This window comes from Hippichthys cyanospilos, chromosome 12 (genome assembly GCF_059441005.1).
Source record: "Hippichthys cyanospilos isolate Australia breed blue-spotted pipefish chromosome 12, RoL_Hcya_1.0, whole genome shotgun sequence".
NCBI classification, from domain to species: domain Eukaryota; kingdom Metazoa; phylum Chordata; class Actinopteri; order Syngnathiformes; family Syngnathidae; genus Hippichthys; species Hippichthys cyanospilos.
Window position 1 is genome coordinate 1,714,850 of NC_142380.1, and position 16,320 is coordinate 1,731,169.

Here is a 16,320-nt window from a genome sequence, read left to right on the forward strand (position 1 = left end):
CAAACAAAGCACAGATGAATGAATTGTTACAGGATAAACTAAATCAGTTTCAAAACATCACTCAAATTTGGTCCCTCCTTTCTTCCACCTGTAAAAAAAAAAAAAAAAAAAAAGCCCCTCCCCCACTTTCCAATGTGAGAAGCTGCTGAGTTAAAATTTAAGAATTCTGTGTGGCGTTTGTGAAAAAAAAAAGTTAAAGTCATACCTGATTCATTGGTGACGCAACCCTTGCCGTTTTTCACATCCACAAACCAGGTGGCTTCCTTCCCATCGGGTCCGTCTTTTACTCGAAAAGCAAACACGCCGCCAACCTTCTTGACGAGCTTTTCTCCTTCCTTCAAGATGACCAAAAAAAAAAACATTGACCTTTATTCTGCGTCATCCAATTAAAGCTTTAAGAGACATTTGTATTCTGGCCTCCATTAAATTGGCCCATCCATCTAACATCAGCCAAAAGTAATCGGTCGATATTCGTCTATTATTTCATCATTTTAATGGGATGAGGGCAAATGTCGACCAAGTCGGGTAAGTCAACTTTGAAAATAGGTCAACTAAAAATATCCGCCGGAACCATGTCTGCGCCACCACTTTGACATTTATTTAGTCTGATTATATATTAGATTAAATATGGGCCAATAAGAACGAGCCACTTGGTGAAAATATTACAGAGGCAACGTCGAAGACATCACTGCCGGTTCATTTTTCACACTATTTTCAATTAAACTCACCGTTTCGAAGCATGAAATACAGAATAAAACTGAGTATTACGCTGTGAAAGTTTGTTTTGCATTTTTCTTAAAAAGTTGAAGAAAAAAGAAACAAGATTTAAACCTAGGATTTTCAGCACATTGTTTGCAATATGAATACTAGTAGACATGGATGTTTTTTGTTGGAGTTGCTGTAAGAAGAAAACAGGCACCGCAACCTAAACATAGGGCGGAACAATATGGGATCGTCACGGACTGATAGTGTAAGAACTCGCAATTACATCCCCCACAATCACAAGCTGTTTTATTAAATCTTTTAGTTTGACTGAAGCTGGCATCTCTGTTAAACCTTTCTGACTTCATTAAATGGATCTTTTTGTTCAAATGTAACAATGGTTCAGCCTTGCTTTGTATCGTAAAGATCACAAGCGGTATTACAAGAACAATGTTTGGTCCTAAGTTATCAAAGCGTGACAATACCACAAATGCATTTTAATGAATGACGAATTGCAGCGCTGTCAACACGAGAAAGACAACCAATCAATAAATGGTTGAAAACTACTGCACACAGTCAGTAAATGGCAGAAGGCACATAATGGTCTGCATGAGAACGGCACTGGCGCATCGGTTTACCTTTTTTGCTCATGCGGCGTTCAATCATTTGTTTTCCCTCAGACATTGATTCGCCGCCTGGGGCAACCATTATCATGCTCCAAAGTACAGTAAAAGATGGTACATCGTGGACATGGGAAAAGTATTGAAGTTAGCGGTAAATACATTTGGAAATGGAACCAGAAACTGTAGTTTGCCGAATGTATATTATAGACAACGTAGTGTCCTTAAAAGGCACGAGTAGAGCTGCTCATTAGCTACTCGAGGGCAATAACTTCCTGTTCTTCTTCTTCTAGATTAGCAGACTGAACGTGGTTTGTGCTTGACTGCCTCCTTCTGTTTGAAATGAGCCCCTCTCAACTGTTGACAGGTTCCATTTTTTGATAACACAGCCCCAGTGCTTTCTAAGGAAGTTCCTTCTATTTTCCATGAACTAATATTGTTCCTAATGAAAACAAACTAAAATCGCTAACCAGCTACTAAATCACAAAGAGTTTTTAAGCACGCAAATAACAAGCAATGGAGTCAAATATGTCAAGACGATCTTTGTATTGTTTTTTTTGTGTGTTTTGTTTTTTCAGAGTACTGCTGTGGTCTGCTTAGCATTAATTGAGCATACTATCTTCTTGTCACTTTCTTAAATTGGAAATGATCCAAAACTTGTTTAGGGGGGAGTCTTACTCCATTGCCACCACTGCAAAACTGCGTACGTCTGCAAGAAAGGTCCGTGTGTAAAAAGGTGGCACAAACATCGTTACAGCGGCATCGTTCCAGGCAGACCTTTCTAAAGAGGACTTACCTGACTTGGTCAACTTTCCCCCCCGCAACTCAATGAAATTAGTCAAATGTAATCAAGTAGCTGCAGAAACTATTAAACCTAGCATGTTATACGCCAATACTGCACTGTTAACTGTAAAGACCATGTGGCTAGCTCTCACAAACTTTTTGAGCTTTCTCGTGAATTCATGTGAAGTCAGAAATCTTGCAGATTGAGGCTGATCAACTCGAAGCTGGCAAAGTAAAATAGAGGGCTTGATTTGCCATCATACCTGCTGCAGATGCTTTTCAATCTCCTTGAAGACGGCGTACGCTTTAAAACCCTCCAGGTTGTCGCTGGCGCTTGTGGCCGCTGCGCTGACGCGTAAACTGAGGAAAGCGAAAATGTTTTAGCTGACTCGACCTTAGCTCAAATAACGCGCAAGTTATGGCATAAAGGTGGAGGTATCTTGTATAACGTGACTTCTGTTACTAATCATTATCAACCCTGAAAACAAAACCCCCAAATTGGAGTTACCTGGGTTCCTGCGCGAATCCCATTCTGTAAAGCGTGACAACCACTGCTCCTCCTAAGCCAATGTTGTGCTGCAAGGCTACTTTAGCCCCAGGGACTTGCCTCCTGCCAGCCTGATCTCTGAGCTGCCAGCAGAGCTCAGCGCACTGGGCCAGCCCTGAGTCCAAAAACAAAATAATATTAAGGGCTGCAAAGTTAAGAGCAGCGATGCTGATTAGTTAGGCCGGCCTTGATACGGGAGGCAAAATGAGAGAAAGAGACATCATGGGAAAACTAGGTCAGTAACAATAAGAGCGTTATTTTTGCATGACTCATCCGCCGTACCCGCCTTACTTTAATGGCTTAAATTTGAAAGTGGTTAGTTGAGTCCAGATCCACAAACACCAACAAAAACGCTAAGCCTTCAAGTAACATGGGACACACGCCATCTAGTGGTCACTGACGGAATGGTTTGTTTATTTGAAATCTTCCTAAAACAATGGCCCAAGTGGGGGGGGGGGGGGGGGGGGGGGGGGGGGGGGGGGTTACATTCTGTGTTGATGACTTGAAAAGAGGCTTCTTTTTTTTATCCAAAGTATAATTGTATGGAAATTAAGCCCATTCTTCTGATCGTCTCTGGGAATAAACTAGAAAGTATGTACCTGTAGCTCCTAAAGGATGTCCTTTGGAGATGAGACCACCGCTGGGGTTGATCACATACTTGCCGCCGTATGTGTTGTCCCCTCTGTCAATCAACTCTGCTCCTTTACCTGTAGGGACAAGAACCCATCCAAGATTATTTTAGCTCTGCAACTGTACGTATATATTTGTGAACAACATACATATTGTTTTATTAAAGACAGTCTCGTTACAGAAAAAGACACTGCGGAAAGTTTTCATGGAGACGGCTACATTTGCACGCATTTATAAAACGGTACCTTCAGGGCAGAGTCCCAGCGCCTCATAGGTGATGAGCTCGTTAGCGGAGAAGCAATCATGCAGCTCCACAACATCGACATCGGCAGGCTGCAGACCTGCCGCCTCAAAGCACTTTTTGGCCGCCAGTCGGGACATGTCGTAACCCACCTAAACGAGGTAAGGAGGTCACTGTCAAAAGTGCAGAAGTTGCGGTCTTCCCGGTGTCAAATCCAGACGTCTCAGAATTAAGACTTCCAGTTGCTCCCGCGCCGTGACGGATGTCTGCTTAAGCGTGGTGAGAATTCGTCCTGGTTCTCACCACCTATATTGTAAAGCGCCTGCCCGGTTTAAGTAACTCTATGAGATCAAAGATATAACCGCGCCTTTTTCAAAATGTCTCTCTCTCTCAAACGAACCTTTACGCTTGGAATTGATCGGGATAGGGTGTAGTTTTCTTTTATGACTAATTAGACACGGTTCCATAATTAAGAAGAGGTCAAAAACTTCCTGTTCTTCGTTGTGGTCTTCTTGATGACCAGGAGACAGTGCCAGTTTTGTTCTGACTGCCCCCTACTGGTTAAAAAGTGAACACCTAAAACCGAGCTTTTCAAAGTCAACTTACCCGACTTGCTGAATAAAACCTAAAATATATGGGGAAAAAACAATGTCCCTTTCTCACCATTTTAATGCAGCTGTTTTCATCAAATGTAGTGGACAGGTCAGTCACCATCTCTTGGGCCAGGATCTCCACTGCTTGCTTCTCCAGACGGTGGCGCCTAACAAAGTTCTCGCTTGCCAAAACGACGGCACCGGCACCATCAGACGTGGGGCTAACCGGGAAATAAAGTATGACGATGAGCTATCATTATTGTATTATTTACACCCACTGAAAAAATGTAAGGAATGTCCGTGCGCATCTTACCAGCACTGCAGGAGGGTCAAATACTCAAACACCTTCCTGGAGTTAATTACCTGCTCCAAAGAGTACTCATCTTGGAACTGAGAATAACTACAAATAGAGAAGCATTCATATCTTAGCACCGAGCTGAAATCTGGCTCTTGAATGTACATCTGACACTCACGGGTTGTTGGTGGAATGTTTGTGGTTTTTCCAGGCAATTTTGGCAAAATGCTCCGGTTTACTTCCTGTAAATGACTCAGGTTAGACGCAATCAAGCGTCGGTTTCACACGCGCTCTTCCTAGAGATGCAGCAGGTACCGTATTTTTCCATGTGCTCCCTTCCGGCGTTGCCGAACATCTGCGCGGCTGCTGGAGCGGCGACCATCCCGTAACGGTTGATCATAACCTCCATGTGCTTGTCCATGGGATTGGTCCTATCCATGTACTAGAATTAAGAAAGATTTCACAGATTTTGACAGTAAAAACACTGACCAATTGCTGAAAATGCTTATTTTTTTATTTTTTTTTTACCTTAGCTGACAAAGAGCCCCTCTCCATCTTTTCAAATCCAAGTGCGAGCACACAATCTGAAAGCCCTAAAAGCAAATTAAAATTCCTTGATTAAATAATTTTTCAGATGTGGCATAAAGCTCTTTTATGCCCACTTTACTCACACACGCATGTGTGTATGTGTGTATATATATATATATATATATATATATATATATATATATATATATATATATATATATATATATATATATATATATATATATGTATATGGTGCAGCGTTCGTGGACCGCTAACAATGTGGGAAATCTCAAACACACTTAATCTAAACTGCAATTTACAGATATGTACACAAGAAAACATAAAGAGTTTAGCAAAATGAGATTACTTCTGTTTTGCTATAGTTTTTACATTGTCGCCAAACTCATTGCGTGTCCTACACACCGTAATAGAAAACACCACAATTTGAGGCCAAAATTAAGGAGGCATCCTATACACATATGCATCCTATATTTGGGGAATTGCGGCACATTATATTTTAGTTTCTTAAATCAATACACTTGTAAGGACATAGTAAAAAGGCAAATGTCGCCGAAAAGCAAGACTTTAGAAAAAAAACATCCTACTTTCACTCACCTCCTTTGATCAACTGCCTTGCCATGAAGAGGGCAGTAGAACCGGTGGAGCAATTATTATTGACATTAATGATGGGGATGCCGGTCAAGCCCAGGCTGTGGTAAATGGCTCTCTGCCCGCATGTGGAGTCTCCTAAGAAACGGAGAGGCAAATGATGAAAATTATTAGTACACGGTCAAGAATCATCGCTGAAGAACGTGGGTGAGAATCGCCATGGTGGGGTTTCAAAAACAGCCCTAAAGCGGTGAGATGCCGCCATGTCTGATGACTATAAATGAAAAGTGTTACCATAAACATATCCCACGCAGGCTTGTTCTATGGCGGAGTACGGGATTCCTGCATCTGCCAGAGCTTTTTGACCTGCAAAAGACCATTATGCAGTCAAAAATAGGCATAGCAATCAAAGTGTATTCCAATATTCTTGTGAATGGATGGTTGAGATGAGATACCGGCTTCCTTGGCCATGTCAGGGTAGTCATAGTCGCCTCGGGCTCCCGGCTTGTCAAACTGGAGCAAAAGGTCAAAGAAAAACATGAGCATGTTTGACTAACTAGTCATAATTGATATTTCTTCAACCATCTGTGTCAGTGACTTTGAGTGGCACAAAGAGCAATTTAATGTTATTCCAATAGTTATCAGAAAATACATTATTAGCCTCAATCCTGCTGAGGGGCAAACTGAAAATAGTTTTGATTGCCTCAGGGTTGTTCAACTTCGCCAGATGTTCGCCCGTACCGCTCTTGACGTAAATACATTTTGAACGCGACCTATGGCAACCTTTTGGTGAACTCTGACAACCCTGAGAACAAAAGTCGCTCAATATTTCCTCAACTATCAACAGAAATTCCCTTTCATTTCCATTTGCGATGATATGCCACTGCCTAACCGCAAATATGGATCTTGTTGCCCCTTTTTAACTGCAAACATTACACAAAACGAGATCAAAATTGTTTAAATCCGTAGCAAATTACATGGATTAAAACACACGAGAGTCTAATCAGAATAGTGTCCTGAGTTGCTGAGATTTTTTTTTTTAACAACACACAAGTCAAGAGGGTGCACAAGGCAATGTTTTACTGCGTTGAAAATACATGATGTATTTAAGGTCACAACAACCGGAGCACACGGGAGGCAAACAATAGAAACGTTTAGAACAGAAAACGTTAAAATTTAATGACAGAACAGTTTTGCAGGGCAAAAATGGCTCAAATGACCCTTTACACACATTCTGTCCTGAACATGAACTACGGACTGAGAGCGTTGATCACGTTGCATAACTATCAAACAGCAATATTAATCTCGCGTTAATCTCGAAGATCGAACAACAAAATACACATCTATACACGTTTGGAATCATTTAATCGGAGAATCCAGCAAATTGTGTACTTGTTTTGACGTTTAAAGAACTATCTTACATCACTGCGAACTTTTGGAAAAGCTGCGCAACAATTTTGTTGCCGCACATTCACGGTCCTTGTTGTGAAAATAAAAACCGACATTGTGCCGCGCAGCTTTCATTTCTTTTACCTTCGTCATGCCGACGCCGATGACAAACACTCGATTTTTGTTCGCAGGTGCCATCGTTCGACGTTTGCTATGTGGTGACTGTGGTCCACTCAACGCAAATGTCAGCTGTGCAGTGCGCACTACAAAAGCACTTCCGGGGTTACCGCTCGTGGACAAAGATCGTCTATTTTAAGTGGGCATCATAGTGATTAAGTTTACCCCCCCCCAAACACACACACACACACACACACACACACACACACACACACACACAGACGCACAAATACATTGATAAGATCCAGGATTGTTTATTTAAATAGAGAAATCAGCCGCATATTCGTTAAAAAGTTGATCAAATTTCTCGAAGTAATGCGCAGAGTGAGTCCTCTTATCAGCAATGAAAAAGACACTGGGGTTTGGTAAACGCTTGACAGTTTTTGATATCTTTGCTTTACGACAGGAAGGAAAATGTTTTCATAGCTAACAATCTTGCTTCATTACTTAAAAGCAATTATTATATTTAGACTTTTGCTATGCGAGTCGCCCTGGTCTTAATTCCTCGCTAAACGTGGGGGCAATTTTTAATATATTTTTGAAAAGCAAAAAATAACTATAATTATAACATTGTTGGTCCCCAATACAGTGTATATCTGAAATTAGCGCGTTCGTTCAAATAGCATGAAATTTTCTTTGATCGCTTTTTCCATTCCTTCATAAAATACACCTTACAATACACAGTACGAAGATTTATTTATTATTTATTGCTGATGCCTTAATCGACTATATCAAATTAAGGCATGGGAATTACATCTGAACAACAACAACAAAAAATCTGAATCCAAGATTTGTATCTTCATTTTATTGAAACAAGTTTAAAAAGATGACTTGAGCAATGCATGTATTTATATGTTCATATAAATTGACATCTGCCACAGCGCTGAAAGCCACGTTGTGCCCCCGACAGCTTTCGAATCCATTTGGAAACTGCACAATAACTTGGCACAAGCAATATCTGCAAATAGTGTTCATTCAAATGTCATGTGACATCATCAGCACTTGATAAACTTGTGCGTAACCTCATAGATTCCCACTGATTCCTTGACTTTCTCATCGTAGTCTGTCCAATCCTGAAATGTGCATGAGAGAATTTACATATATGGTATGAAAATGTGAAACAATCGCACAAATCACACAGTTCAAACATGTCTGAGTGCAAACCAATGAAAAAAAAATCAAGGCTACTTAGAACCAAGCATATTATTTAATTTTAAGCAGTTTTTAACCAATTAGGAGTCATTTTTGGTCATTTCAAACAGAATTTATTCCAATTTTTTGCCAATCGGATTTCTTAAAATGGATCTCAATTGACAGCTAGCATGGTACATATTAGTAATCGGGTGAGAAACTCAACACCATTTCATACTGTTAAATAATATATTAGGGTGAGAAAAGCGGAGGCTTTTGTCATGCAAACATGTGGGAAACATTGCCCCCTGGTGGTAGGATGACCAAGTACTTTACTTGATATGTACGGTGGCAGGTTTTTTACATCTTATATATAAAGACGTATACTGTATATACGTCTTTGGGTTTGAATGCGTTGAAGTACTTTAGCAGGATCCGCTAAGCAAAACTTACTTTTTCTAGTAGGTTTATTTCAGGAAATGCCGTACCAGACTCTGCGCCCTGTGCAGCAAAACCAGCCTGGAGTGTTTTTTTTTTTTTTAAAGAAAAAATAATATCCGCATTACTCGATAGGAAGTACCGATGTTGAACCAATTGCTAAATGTAGCTCGAAGTATTTACTTGTGGCTGGAAGTCAACAGGCTCCAGACCCCGACATTCGAACTGCACCATGGTCTTGAACGTTTCGCTGTCCTCCGCCTTAAATCGAGCAGACGTAAAACGAGGTAAGAGACATGTTTGCAAATGAAACATAAAAAATGATCAAAAGGGAGCCTTCAGGCTGCATACTTACGTTATATGGCGTAATGGTGTCTTCAAGGATATCTGCGTGAAAGCATATTTTATCACTACACTGATAATCACGTTCAAGGATATGTTAGCTCTTACCGATTGAATTTTCCCTGGAACAAAGTTTACATTTTTGCACCATGCTGGCGCTTCCCCTGCCCCCTTTCAACGGCGCACTCTCCTAAGCACACAGCAGACAACAATAAGTCAATATCGCTTGAAGGAACAACAAAAATAAACAACAGAGCAGCCTAAACAAAATCATTCTTACCACCAGGTTTATATACTGCCATTTATCAGGAATCTCTCCGCAGTTTCCACATTTGAGCTAAATATAGAGAAAAGCATGTTACAATGCCAAAATCAAGTTCTAATGCTTAGCGTGCTCGCCGCGCCCTTTTGATAGCTCTCAAAATGCAATTTTAACGGGGCAAATGAAAGTGCTCATAAAAACAAATTTAAGGTCATGTTGTCACGGTTGAGGAATTGTATTCATTTATAATTGTTGAGTGGTTAAAAAAAAAAGAGGGGAAAAAAAAAACATCATACAAGAGAGCCTGATGTACCGCTCATCCTTTTGGAAACGGATTTTGCTACTAGTTGGGTCATGGTTACCCCAAATTAAAAGCTGTAGTTGACAAATAGTCTTTCTTTAAGCGACGTTAAATCTGCTTTCGTCATTGGGGACTGCAGAGAATTTTTAGCCCCAGGAAGGATTTTGTGAATCGCAGAATTTGGCCAATTTTGACTTAAGCAAAAGCTCTACATTATTACTCGATAATCGAAGTATTTGTTGATGAATTTGATACAGATAAAGTTACTTTAAGTTGATGAATTTGATACAGATAAAGTTACTTTAAGTACTTACTGGGTTTGTATTCGTAAACAAATACTACTTTGATCTGAGGCTTTTTTTAAACACACCTTTCTGTGCAACTGCTTAAGTGCACTTTTGCAGCATTTATTCTCGGACTGTCAAATAAATGCAAACAGAACTTGTGTTTACTAGACTGTATTCAAAATCGGCGTGCTAGCTTGATAGATAGCCTACCTTCAGAAACCAGCGAAAGTCGTCACCCACTGGTCTCACATTGGTGACATTTTCAAGAGTAGCTTTAAACTGGAGCCCGAATTTCTGTGAAGAGAATGACAAGGAAACGTTTAGATGCGCTCAACGCTGTCAATATTTAGAAAGAGACGTGACTCAACGTACCACCATCTTGATTTTCCCTGCTGCGTTCAGGAAACCTCCGTAAATTGGGAGTATCTGTTAATAACGACTTGAAGTTCGAGGTTTGATTACGTGTCATGGAATGCTTTAATATTTGAAATAAAAAAATTGGTTATCAGCGTGGTGGTGGGACACTTGTAATTCGTTTTGAAGAAAAATACAAGACAACGTACAGACAGTCAAGTCAGTTTATTAAAAAAAAAAATCTTTATTCGTCAGTTTGACAGGTACGCAGTTATAGATGACGTCAACCAAGTCTTTCAAGTATTATCCAGCAGCCATACGGTATGATATTCAGGAAATCGGATCATACAGAACACATATTAAAAAAACAAATAAAAATCAAAGCGGTTTACTGTAATGTGAAGTCCAACTGGTAACTGGCATGGATATCTGCTGTGCATGTTAACCTGAGGCAACTTTATGGAGGCATTGCGGTGGATGTTGGTGGCTTATGGCCACAGATATATTGCTGCTGTATCAACTCCCCTTTCGAGTAACCTGAGTACACTGTATATGCAGTATTTCAATCCGACTAAATTCCTAATTGCGTCTGAGCTTTATTCGGGAACACCTTGTAGCAATTCTCAATGATTGCCATTACTACACAGCAAGTGGGTTACAGCTAATTACAGTAGCCCAATTATGTAACAGCCATGCCATAGCAAGTTCACACTGGTTATTAGCATGATTGGCAAGCCCACAAGCCTGCTAATTCCCCATTTAGTGCTTCTGCTGCAGAAAACGTTACATGGCAGAGTAAACAGATGCTGTTATGTGACGCTTCACAAGACCGGGGGTAAACACTGAAAAAGCATTAGGAAACAATACCGAGATTGTCATACAAATACAAAGTGCAATCTGAGTTTGTTCAAGCTTGTCTTCAAGTCGACATCCTCATCTGGATCACATCCACATAAACAGACCCCCAGACTAATCCAGGTTCAAGTTTCATCAAACACAAAAAAAAAGGTCTCCCCTCTTTTATTCATCATCAACACGAATTTGCATAAAGCCACAGGGGATACATTGAAACCAAAGTGTCCATTAAACCCGAAGGTCATTGTGAGACTAAGAGTTGTCTTTTTTTTTTTTTTAAACTCTCCTGAATGTGAATCCCAAAATTCAATTACAATGAATGTAACTAATAGCAAAGTGTAGATAGTAATAAAAAGGCATTTTGATTTATGATGCAAATCCTTTTTCCTTTCACTCATCTTAAATACAGTGGTGCCAATAGGCGATATTTACAGCGCTGGCCCGTCACCCCTCTTCGCCCCGGGAAGAGAGGCGCGGCGAGGTCAATGCGGCCGACTGCTGGACTCGGACGTCCGTCGTTGCCGCGGGGTGCTGTGGCCGTTGGTGCAGCCGTTGTGCCGCTTGCTCGGGCCGCCGTTGAGAATGTCTTGGATGTGCTGTACTATCAAGTTGATGGCCACTGAGGACAGAAAGACCAACGCTCAAAAACCGCCGCGGCGAGTGCACGCGCTTCAGTAGAATGCAGCGTAGCTTTACCGAGGTTATCCGCTCCGCGGGGTATAATCACGTCAGCGTACTTCTTTGTCTGGTGGAGGTAAACAAAAGAAAACGGTCAAGTACCGAAAGTGCGCGACCGCCGCCGCGGGTTGGCCGGGTCACCTACCGGCAAGCAGAACTCCTCGAAGGCCGGTTTCACAAAAGTTATGTACTGCGCCAGCACTTGCTCCAGTTCCCGCCCGCGCTCACCGATGTCTCTCAAAACTGGAATCGCAGTGATCCAAAGAGAAATAAGACCAGAAATTGGTCAAAGAACACTTAACGTTCAAAATTATTCATACTTGGTTGGAAGTGAATTTTTGCTGAACGCAACGAAAAGGTGACAAACAACTGGAAGAAATTGCGTCAATGTCTCATCGCCGTGTCATTTCCAGCCAGAAAGTCAAATCAAAACGTGGTCGGGGTATTTCCACTAACTTTCATCATATTTGATCTTTATCAAGGATAACATCCATCGTTGACAGAAATTGTCGCTATGAAAATACAAGTCTAGCTATGAAAAATAAAGTCTAGCAAATGTAACTTTGTTTTTGTAATGTAACTTCTGTTTTTGTTGCTAATCAGGCTGTTAAGATGGAAATTGTAACGACTGCTCTTGAAATATGTTATGTAAACACTGAAAACACATTTGACTTACTATTGTATGATAAAACTGAAGGATTTGGATTTTTTTCAATATTGTAGTAGCTTTGAATGGGAAAACATATCTACTCCGAGTTAAAATTGTTAACTTCATTTAACACTGACATGCAGTCTCTTGAGCATTCAAAACAACCTCAAAAAAGTGTTCATTCCGAGGCAATTTTTCTTTTTAAAAACTCAATCGTTCATAAACTGGGTCATTCATCAATCAAAATTCGACTTTATATCCAAAATGAATGCAGAAATAATAATTAGTGCAATCACAAGAAGCTACAAGAGAAACGTACAAAAAAGCGGCAGCAAATGTTTTTGTCTGTGCCAATCAAGGAAATGGATTAAAATCGAGGGGAAACGCAATATCTGGAGGGTAAAGGGGCATACTGTTACTCTCGTATAGGTATAAGGCGGTTTGCGTGCACACACCTCTACGGGAGAGCCGCGTGTCGGGGTCGGTGTCGACAAACAGCTTCATCTGGAATAGGTCTCTGATCTCCTGAGAGTAGAACATCAGGATGCCTTCAAAGAGGACGACGTCGGCCGGATACACTGTGACAAACTCGTCCTTCCTGAAATTCGCAAGATGGTTCCCGGTGTCATAAACGCCGATTTGAATGCTCGGAAACCGCGCCGTGTGCTCGGCAGCGATAAGAAGCACGTGCGCTCACCTGGAATGAGTGACAAAGTCATAAACTGGGATCTGGACCGTTTTCCCTTGAAGGATCTCCCTGAGTGTCTGCATGATCAGCTCATTATCAAAGGCATCTGAAAGAGAGGAAAGGAGAGGTGCTCAGCTTTTCTTAACCCGGGCTAGGGGGCACGTGGGGGGCCGCCGCGGCACGTTTGGCCACACTGGGCCAACAGCTGTTGGATTCAATCTCTGAGCGGCTGCCTCCGGGAAAGGCGCGCTGACTGCTGGGATTTGAAACCGGAAGACGGTTTACAGGGAGGTAAAGACAAGCCCGAAGTAGCGTTGTCGCACCTCTTTCCCCGTCTAATTTGCTCTGACGATGCAACATAGGAAATCGGGTCGTGTATACCTGGGTGGTCAAAGTTGAACTGGCCCTTCAGTGCCTTAGCCTTCTGGTCGGGGGTCAGAACCTTGTAAAAGCTGTCCTGGCTGAGGATGGCCACCTGCCTCTGGTGATGGTCAATCTTGTTTTGGCCCAGCAGCTCCATTATTTTCCCACAAACGGACGACTGAAAGCAGAAATCATGATTTTGACGAGTGATGTTGCCTTCTTAAGTCATAACAATCTGGTTTTATTAACTTGCAAAGGTTTCCTGTCCTGCAGTGTCCTCGTTGACCCGGACTACTAAACGAGTCTCCTGTGAATGCTGACTGGACACTCTGACTGCCTGAGGCCGTACTGCTGTTTTGTTCATCAAATTGAGCCACACAAATGTTAGATATTTCCCATCAGACCTACTGCAATGCTGATTTACAGGGAATAATTAGCACTTTTTTACAACTAAAACCTTTCGGTATATTGCGGTGCAGGTATACACCACTTTAAACTATCCTGGATGTCAATCAAAATGAAAAATTCTGGTATTTCAGTAGGTAAATCTATTATTTTGACATTTACGGGTGTATCTGATGATGTCTATTTCCATATTAATGGAGAACTATTGATCCGTAGCCTAATAACACAGGCTTGACAGAAATTTGTCATTTATCTGCATGGTGAATGTCTTAAAGCAAATCTAAAACAATGTACCGCAGCGAGCTAGCAGTGTTTCAAACAAGCAGGTTAAGATTACATTAAAGCATACACACAACCACATGATTTTATCTGGTTTGAACAGTTCTCATTTTTAAGACGAAATTAGCCGAGTCGCGCTAATTATATATAACTATAATCTTACTTACTGTGCTCTGCAGCTGGCAGTGAGTGCACTGGCTATTGTAGGTTTTGCTTTTGTTGATTCTTCAATTACCCATAATCACGATTGTTGTTGTATTAAACACAGGCTGGATCTGTTATACCAGTTTCCTAGTTGTTAGGCTTAAAAATTTCTATTTCAAATATTCCAGAGCTGAAATGCAGCTATGTAGTCATACTGGTTTTGCCAGTGTTTTCGCAGAAAGCAAATGTAACCAACCATTATGGTCAATATATGCATAGGTATGCTAAATGCAATTAGCGTGAAGTCAAATACACAAGGAAAAAGCAAAAGTGTTAATTGCTCTACTATTTTGTGTGTTTAACTAGCAGCACGGTACTTAACTATTTATTCCACATGGGAGGTACTGCTCTATTATGATAAAAGGTGATTTATGGGCTACAAAATTATCGTATATAATTTGAGCAATACGACATATTATCACTTCGATGACTTTCAGTTTTTAAAAAATGTAATCTAAGTCGAAACAAAATCTAATTTGCTTATTATACGGCTTTGTGGGTTACATGCGAATGCGTTTAATTTGGTATACGAAATTGATTGCAGGCTGATTACACGCGGCGTACGAATAATTTTAAAATTAAACACCAAGGATTCAAAACTGGTTATCTGGCATTACGTCGTTCCATTTCGAAAAATAAAGAACGTGCGTCCAAGGCGCTGCGTACTCCCTTGATCGGAACAAAGAGCCGCGAGTGCGTTGGCAAAGGGGAAATCTTCACAGCGCAGCTGTCGAATATGGGTCATTCGTTACTCGTTGCAAAGTCGGATCTATTTCTTAAAAAAAAAAAAAAAAAAAAAGATTAAGCGCGTTTTACAATTTCGTAGCATATTATACTACTCTATTTAAAGTCAAATTCACAAATGTTCAACCGAAGGAAAAAAAATGCTTGGGACTGTTTACAAACAAAAACGCTAGCACTGACCATTGTCTTTCATAGCCATTTATGCTAGCGTGTGATGGAATTTTTTTTTTTTACCCTGTCCGCTAAGCTAAAAAAAAAAAAAAAAACGATCCCCACCTACATAAGCGTCGGATGACGATTTTAAGTTTATTATTTTTTTTTGATAATTACATGGCGTTGTTTGGCGTTAGGTTAAACCAGGTGAATGCTGGGAGCGAGACAGTTAAACAGACGATCCAGCTGTCAATCAAGCAGCACCCAAGCCACGCGGTCAACCAGCAGCCGGCAGACACATGAGATGTGACACGTCATTTAACTCGAAAAAAACGAGTGGCATTTCTATAAAGTCGCCCAATTCGCTAGATACGATGCCAACCTTTCCGCTGGCGGTGCCCCCAGAGACACCGATGAGAAAAGGTTGTCGTATTACGTCGGTATTGTCGCCCCGGTCCCGGAGGTGTGTTTCAGAGTCGCCGGCCATAGTTGCAATGTGCTGCCGAGAGTGCGGAGCTAGAAGATCACTGTGCTTGAGCTCCTCCCACAATCCAACACATTGCTTTATACGCCAATTAAATTGGCTTCTTAACATTTATTTTGAACTCATTTCGTTTTATATTGTATATAAGGTTTTCAAATTCGGCAATTAAGCTGTTTTATTAAGACTTTTTATTCAACTGTAACTTCCGGGAAAGAAAATTATATCCAATCGTATGATACGTACAGTGACGTAGTGTGTATGCCCCGCCTCTTAGAAATCCCCTTTAACAGGCTAAAGTACAATCAGCGCTTTATGTGCTTGTTTCTATTGTAGCGGTGATTACTCTATATTAAAGTGGCATTTACCAGCGATTTAATGTGACATGTCTTTTTTCTTACACTGTTTTCAACTTAAAAAAATGTATCCAATCGGAGGATACGTAAAATGACGCAGTAGCTATGTCCCGCCTCCAAGTTCAAGCTGTATAACGATGTAAACGTAATTATTTGTTTGCATTCTTATTTCGACTGAAATTGCTGTCCATAAAACCAACAGCTAACGTGTTAATATTTGACCACATTTCATTGTG

The 16,320-nt window shown here is 40.9% G+C and overlaps 3 protein-coding genes across 4 annotated transcripts in view; all 3 read right to left on the minus strand.

Annotated features, from left to right (window-relative positions):
* LOC148414344 (sterol carrier protein 2-like) overlaps nucleotides 1–7,221 on the minus strand; it is an 11,566-nt gene extending 4,345 nt beyond the window's left edge. Inside the window, exons 1-14 of the mRNA XM_088430490.1 lie at nucleotides 7,082–7,221; nucleotides 6,004–6,061; nucleotides 5,843–5,914; nucleotides 5,555–5,686; nucleotides 4,940–5,004; nucleotides 4,727–4,853; nucleotides 4,590–4,653; nucleotides 4,430–4,516; nucleotides 4,187–4,337; nucleotides 3,528–3,675; nucleotides 3,252–3,359; nucleotides 2,614–2,767; nucleotides 2,369–2,465; nucleotides 206–335 (exon numbers count right to left, since the gene is read on the minus strand). Coding sequence (XP_088286616.1) covers nucleotides 206–335; nucleotides 2,369–2,465; nucleotides 2,614–2,767; nucleotides 3,252–3,359; nucleotides 3,528–3,675; nucleotides 4,187–4,337; nucleotides 4,430–4,516; nucleotides 4,590–4,653; nucleotides 4,727–4,853; nucleotides 4,940–5,004; nucleotides 5,555–5,686; nucleotides 5,843–5,914; nucleotides 6,004–6,061; nucleotides 7,082–7,135 — 1,447 coding nt within the window. The 5' untranslated portion in view covers nucleotides 7,136–7,221. The remainder of the gene's footprint in view (nucleotides 1–205; nucleotides 336–2,368; nucleotides 2,466–2,613; nucleotides 2,768–3,251; nucleotides 3,360–3,527; nucleotides 3,676–4,186; nucleotides 4,338–4,429; nucleotides 4,517–4,589; nucleotides 4,654–4,726; nucleotides 4,854–4,939; nucleotides 5,005–5,554; nucleotides 5,687–5,842; nucleotides 5,915–6,003; nucleotides 6,062–7,081) is intronic.
* A 678-nt stretch (nucleotides 7,222–7,899) lies between these two features.
* czib (CXXC motif containing zinc binding protein) lies at nucleotides 7,900–10,398 on the minus strand. Its single transcript, XM_088430281.1, has 8 exons — nucleotides 10,248–10,398; nucleotides 10,086–10,169; nucleotides 9,306–9,362; nucleotides 9,134–9,215; nucleotides 9,039–9,070; nucleotides 8,867–8,944; nucleotides 8,699–8,764; nucleotides 7,900–8,187 (listed from the first exon to the last, which is right to left on the minus strand). Exons 1-8 carry the CDS (start codon nucleotides 10,251–10,253, stop codon nucleotides 8,110–8,112), a joined length of 483 nt encoding a protein of 160 aa, XP_088286407.1. The 5' UTR covers nucleotides 10,254–10,398; the 3' UTR covers nucleotides 7,900–8,109.
* Nucleotides 10,399–11,233: 835 nt separating this feature from the next.
* uck2b (uridine-cytidine kinase 2b) lies at nucleotides 11,234–15,762 on the minus strand. 2 transcript variants are annotated; one of them, XM_088430277.1, is made up of 7 exons: nucleotides 15,630–15,762; nucleotides 13,481–13,640; nucleotides 13,109–13,205; nucleotides 12,867–13,009; nucleotides 11,908–12,005; nucleotides 11,781–11,829; nucleotides 11,234–11,703 (listed from the first exon to the last, which is right to left on the minus strand). In XM_088430277.1, the coding sequence occupies exons 1-7, from the start codon at nucleotides 15,732–15,734 to the stop codon at nucleotides 11,567–11,569; spliced, it is 789 nt and encodes a 262-aa protein (XP_088286403.1). In that variant the 5' UTR covers nucleotides 15,735–15,762; the 3' UTR covers nucleotides 11,234–11,566. The 2 variants fall into 2 exon arrangements, with proteins under 2 accessions (XP_088286403.1, XP_088286404.1); XM_088430278.1 differs by lacking the exon at nucleotides 15,630–15,762 and adding an exon at nucleotides 13,712–13,947.
* Nucleotides 15,763–16,320: the final 558 nt, after the last annotated feature.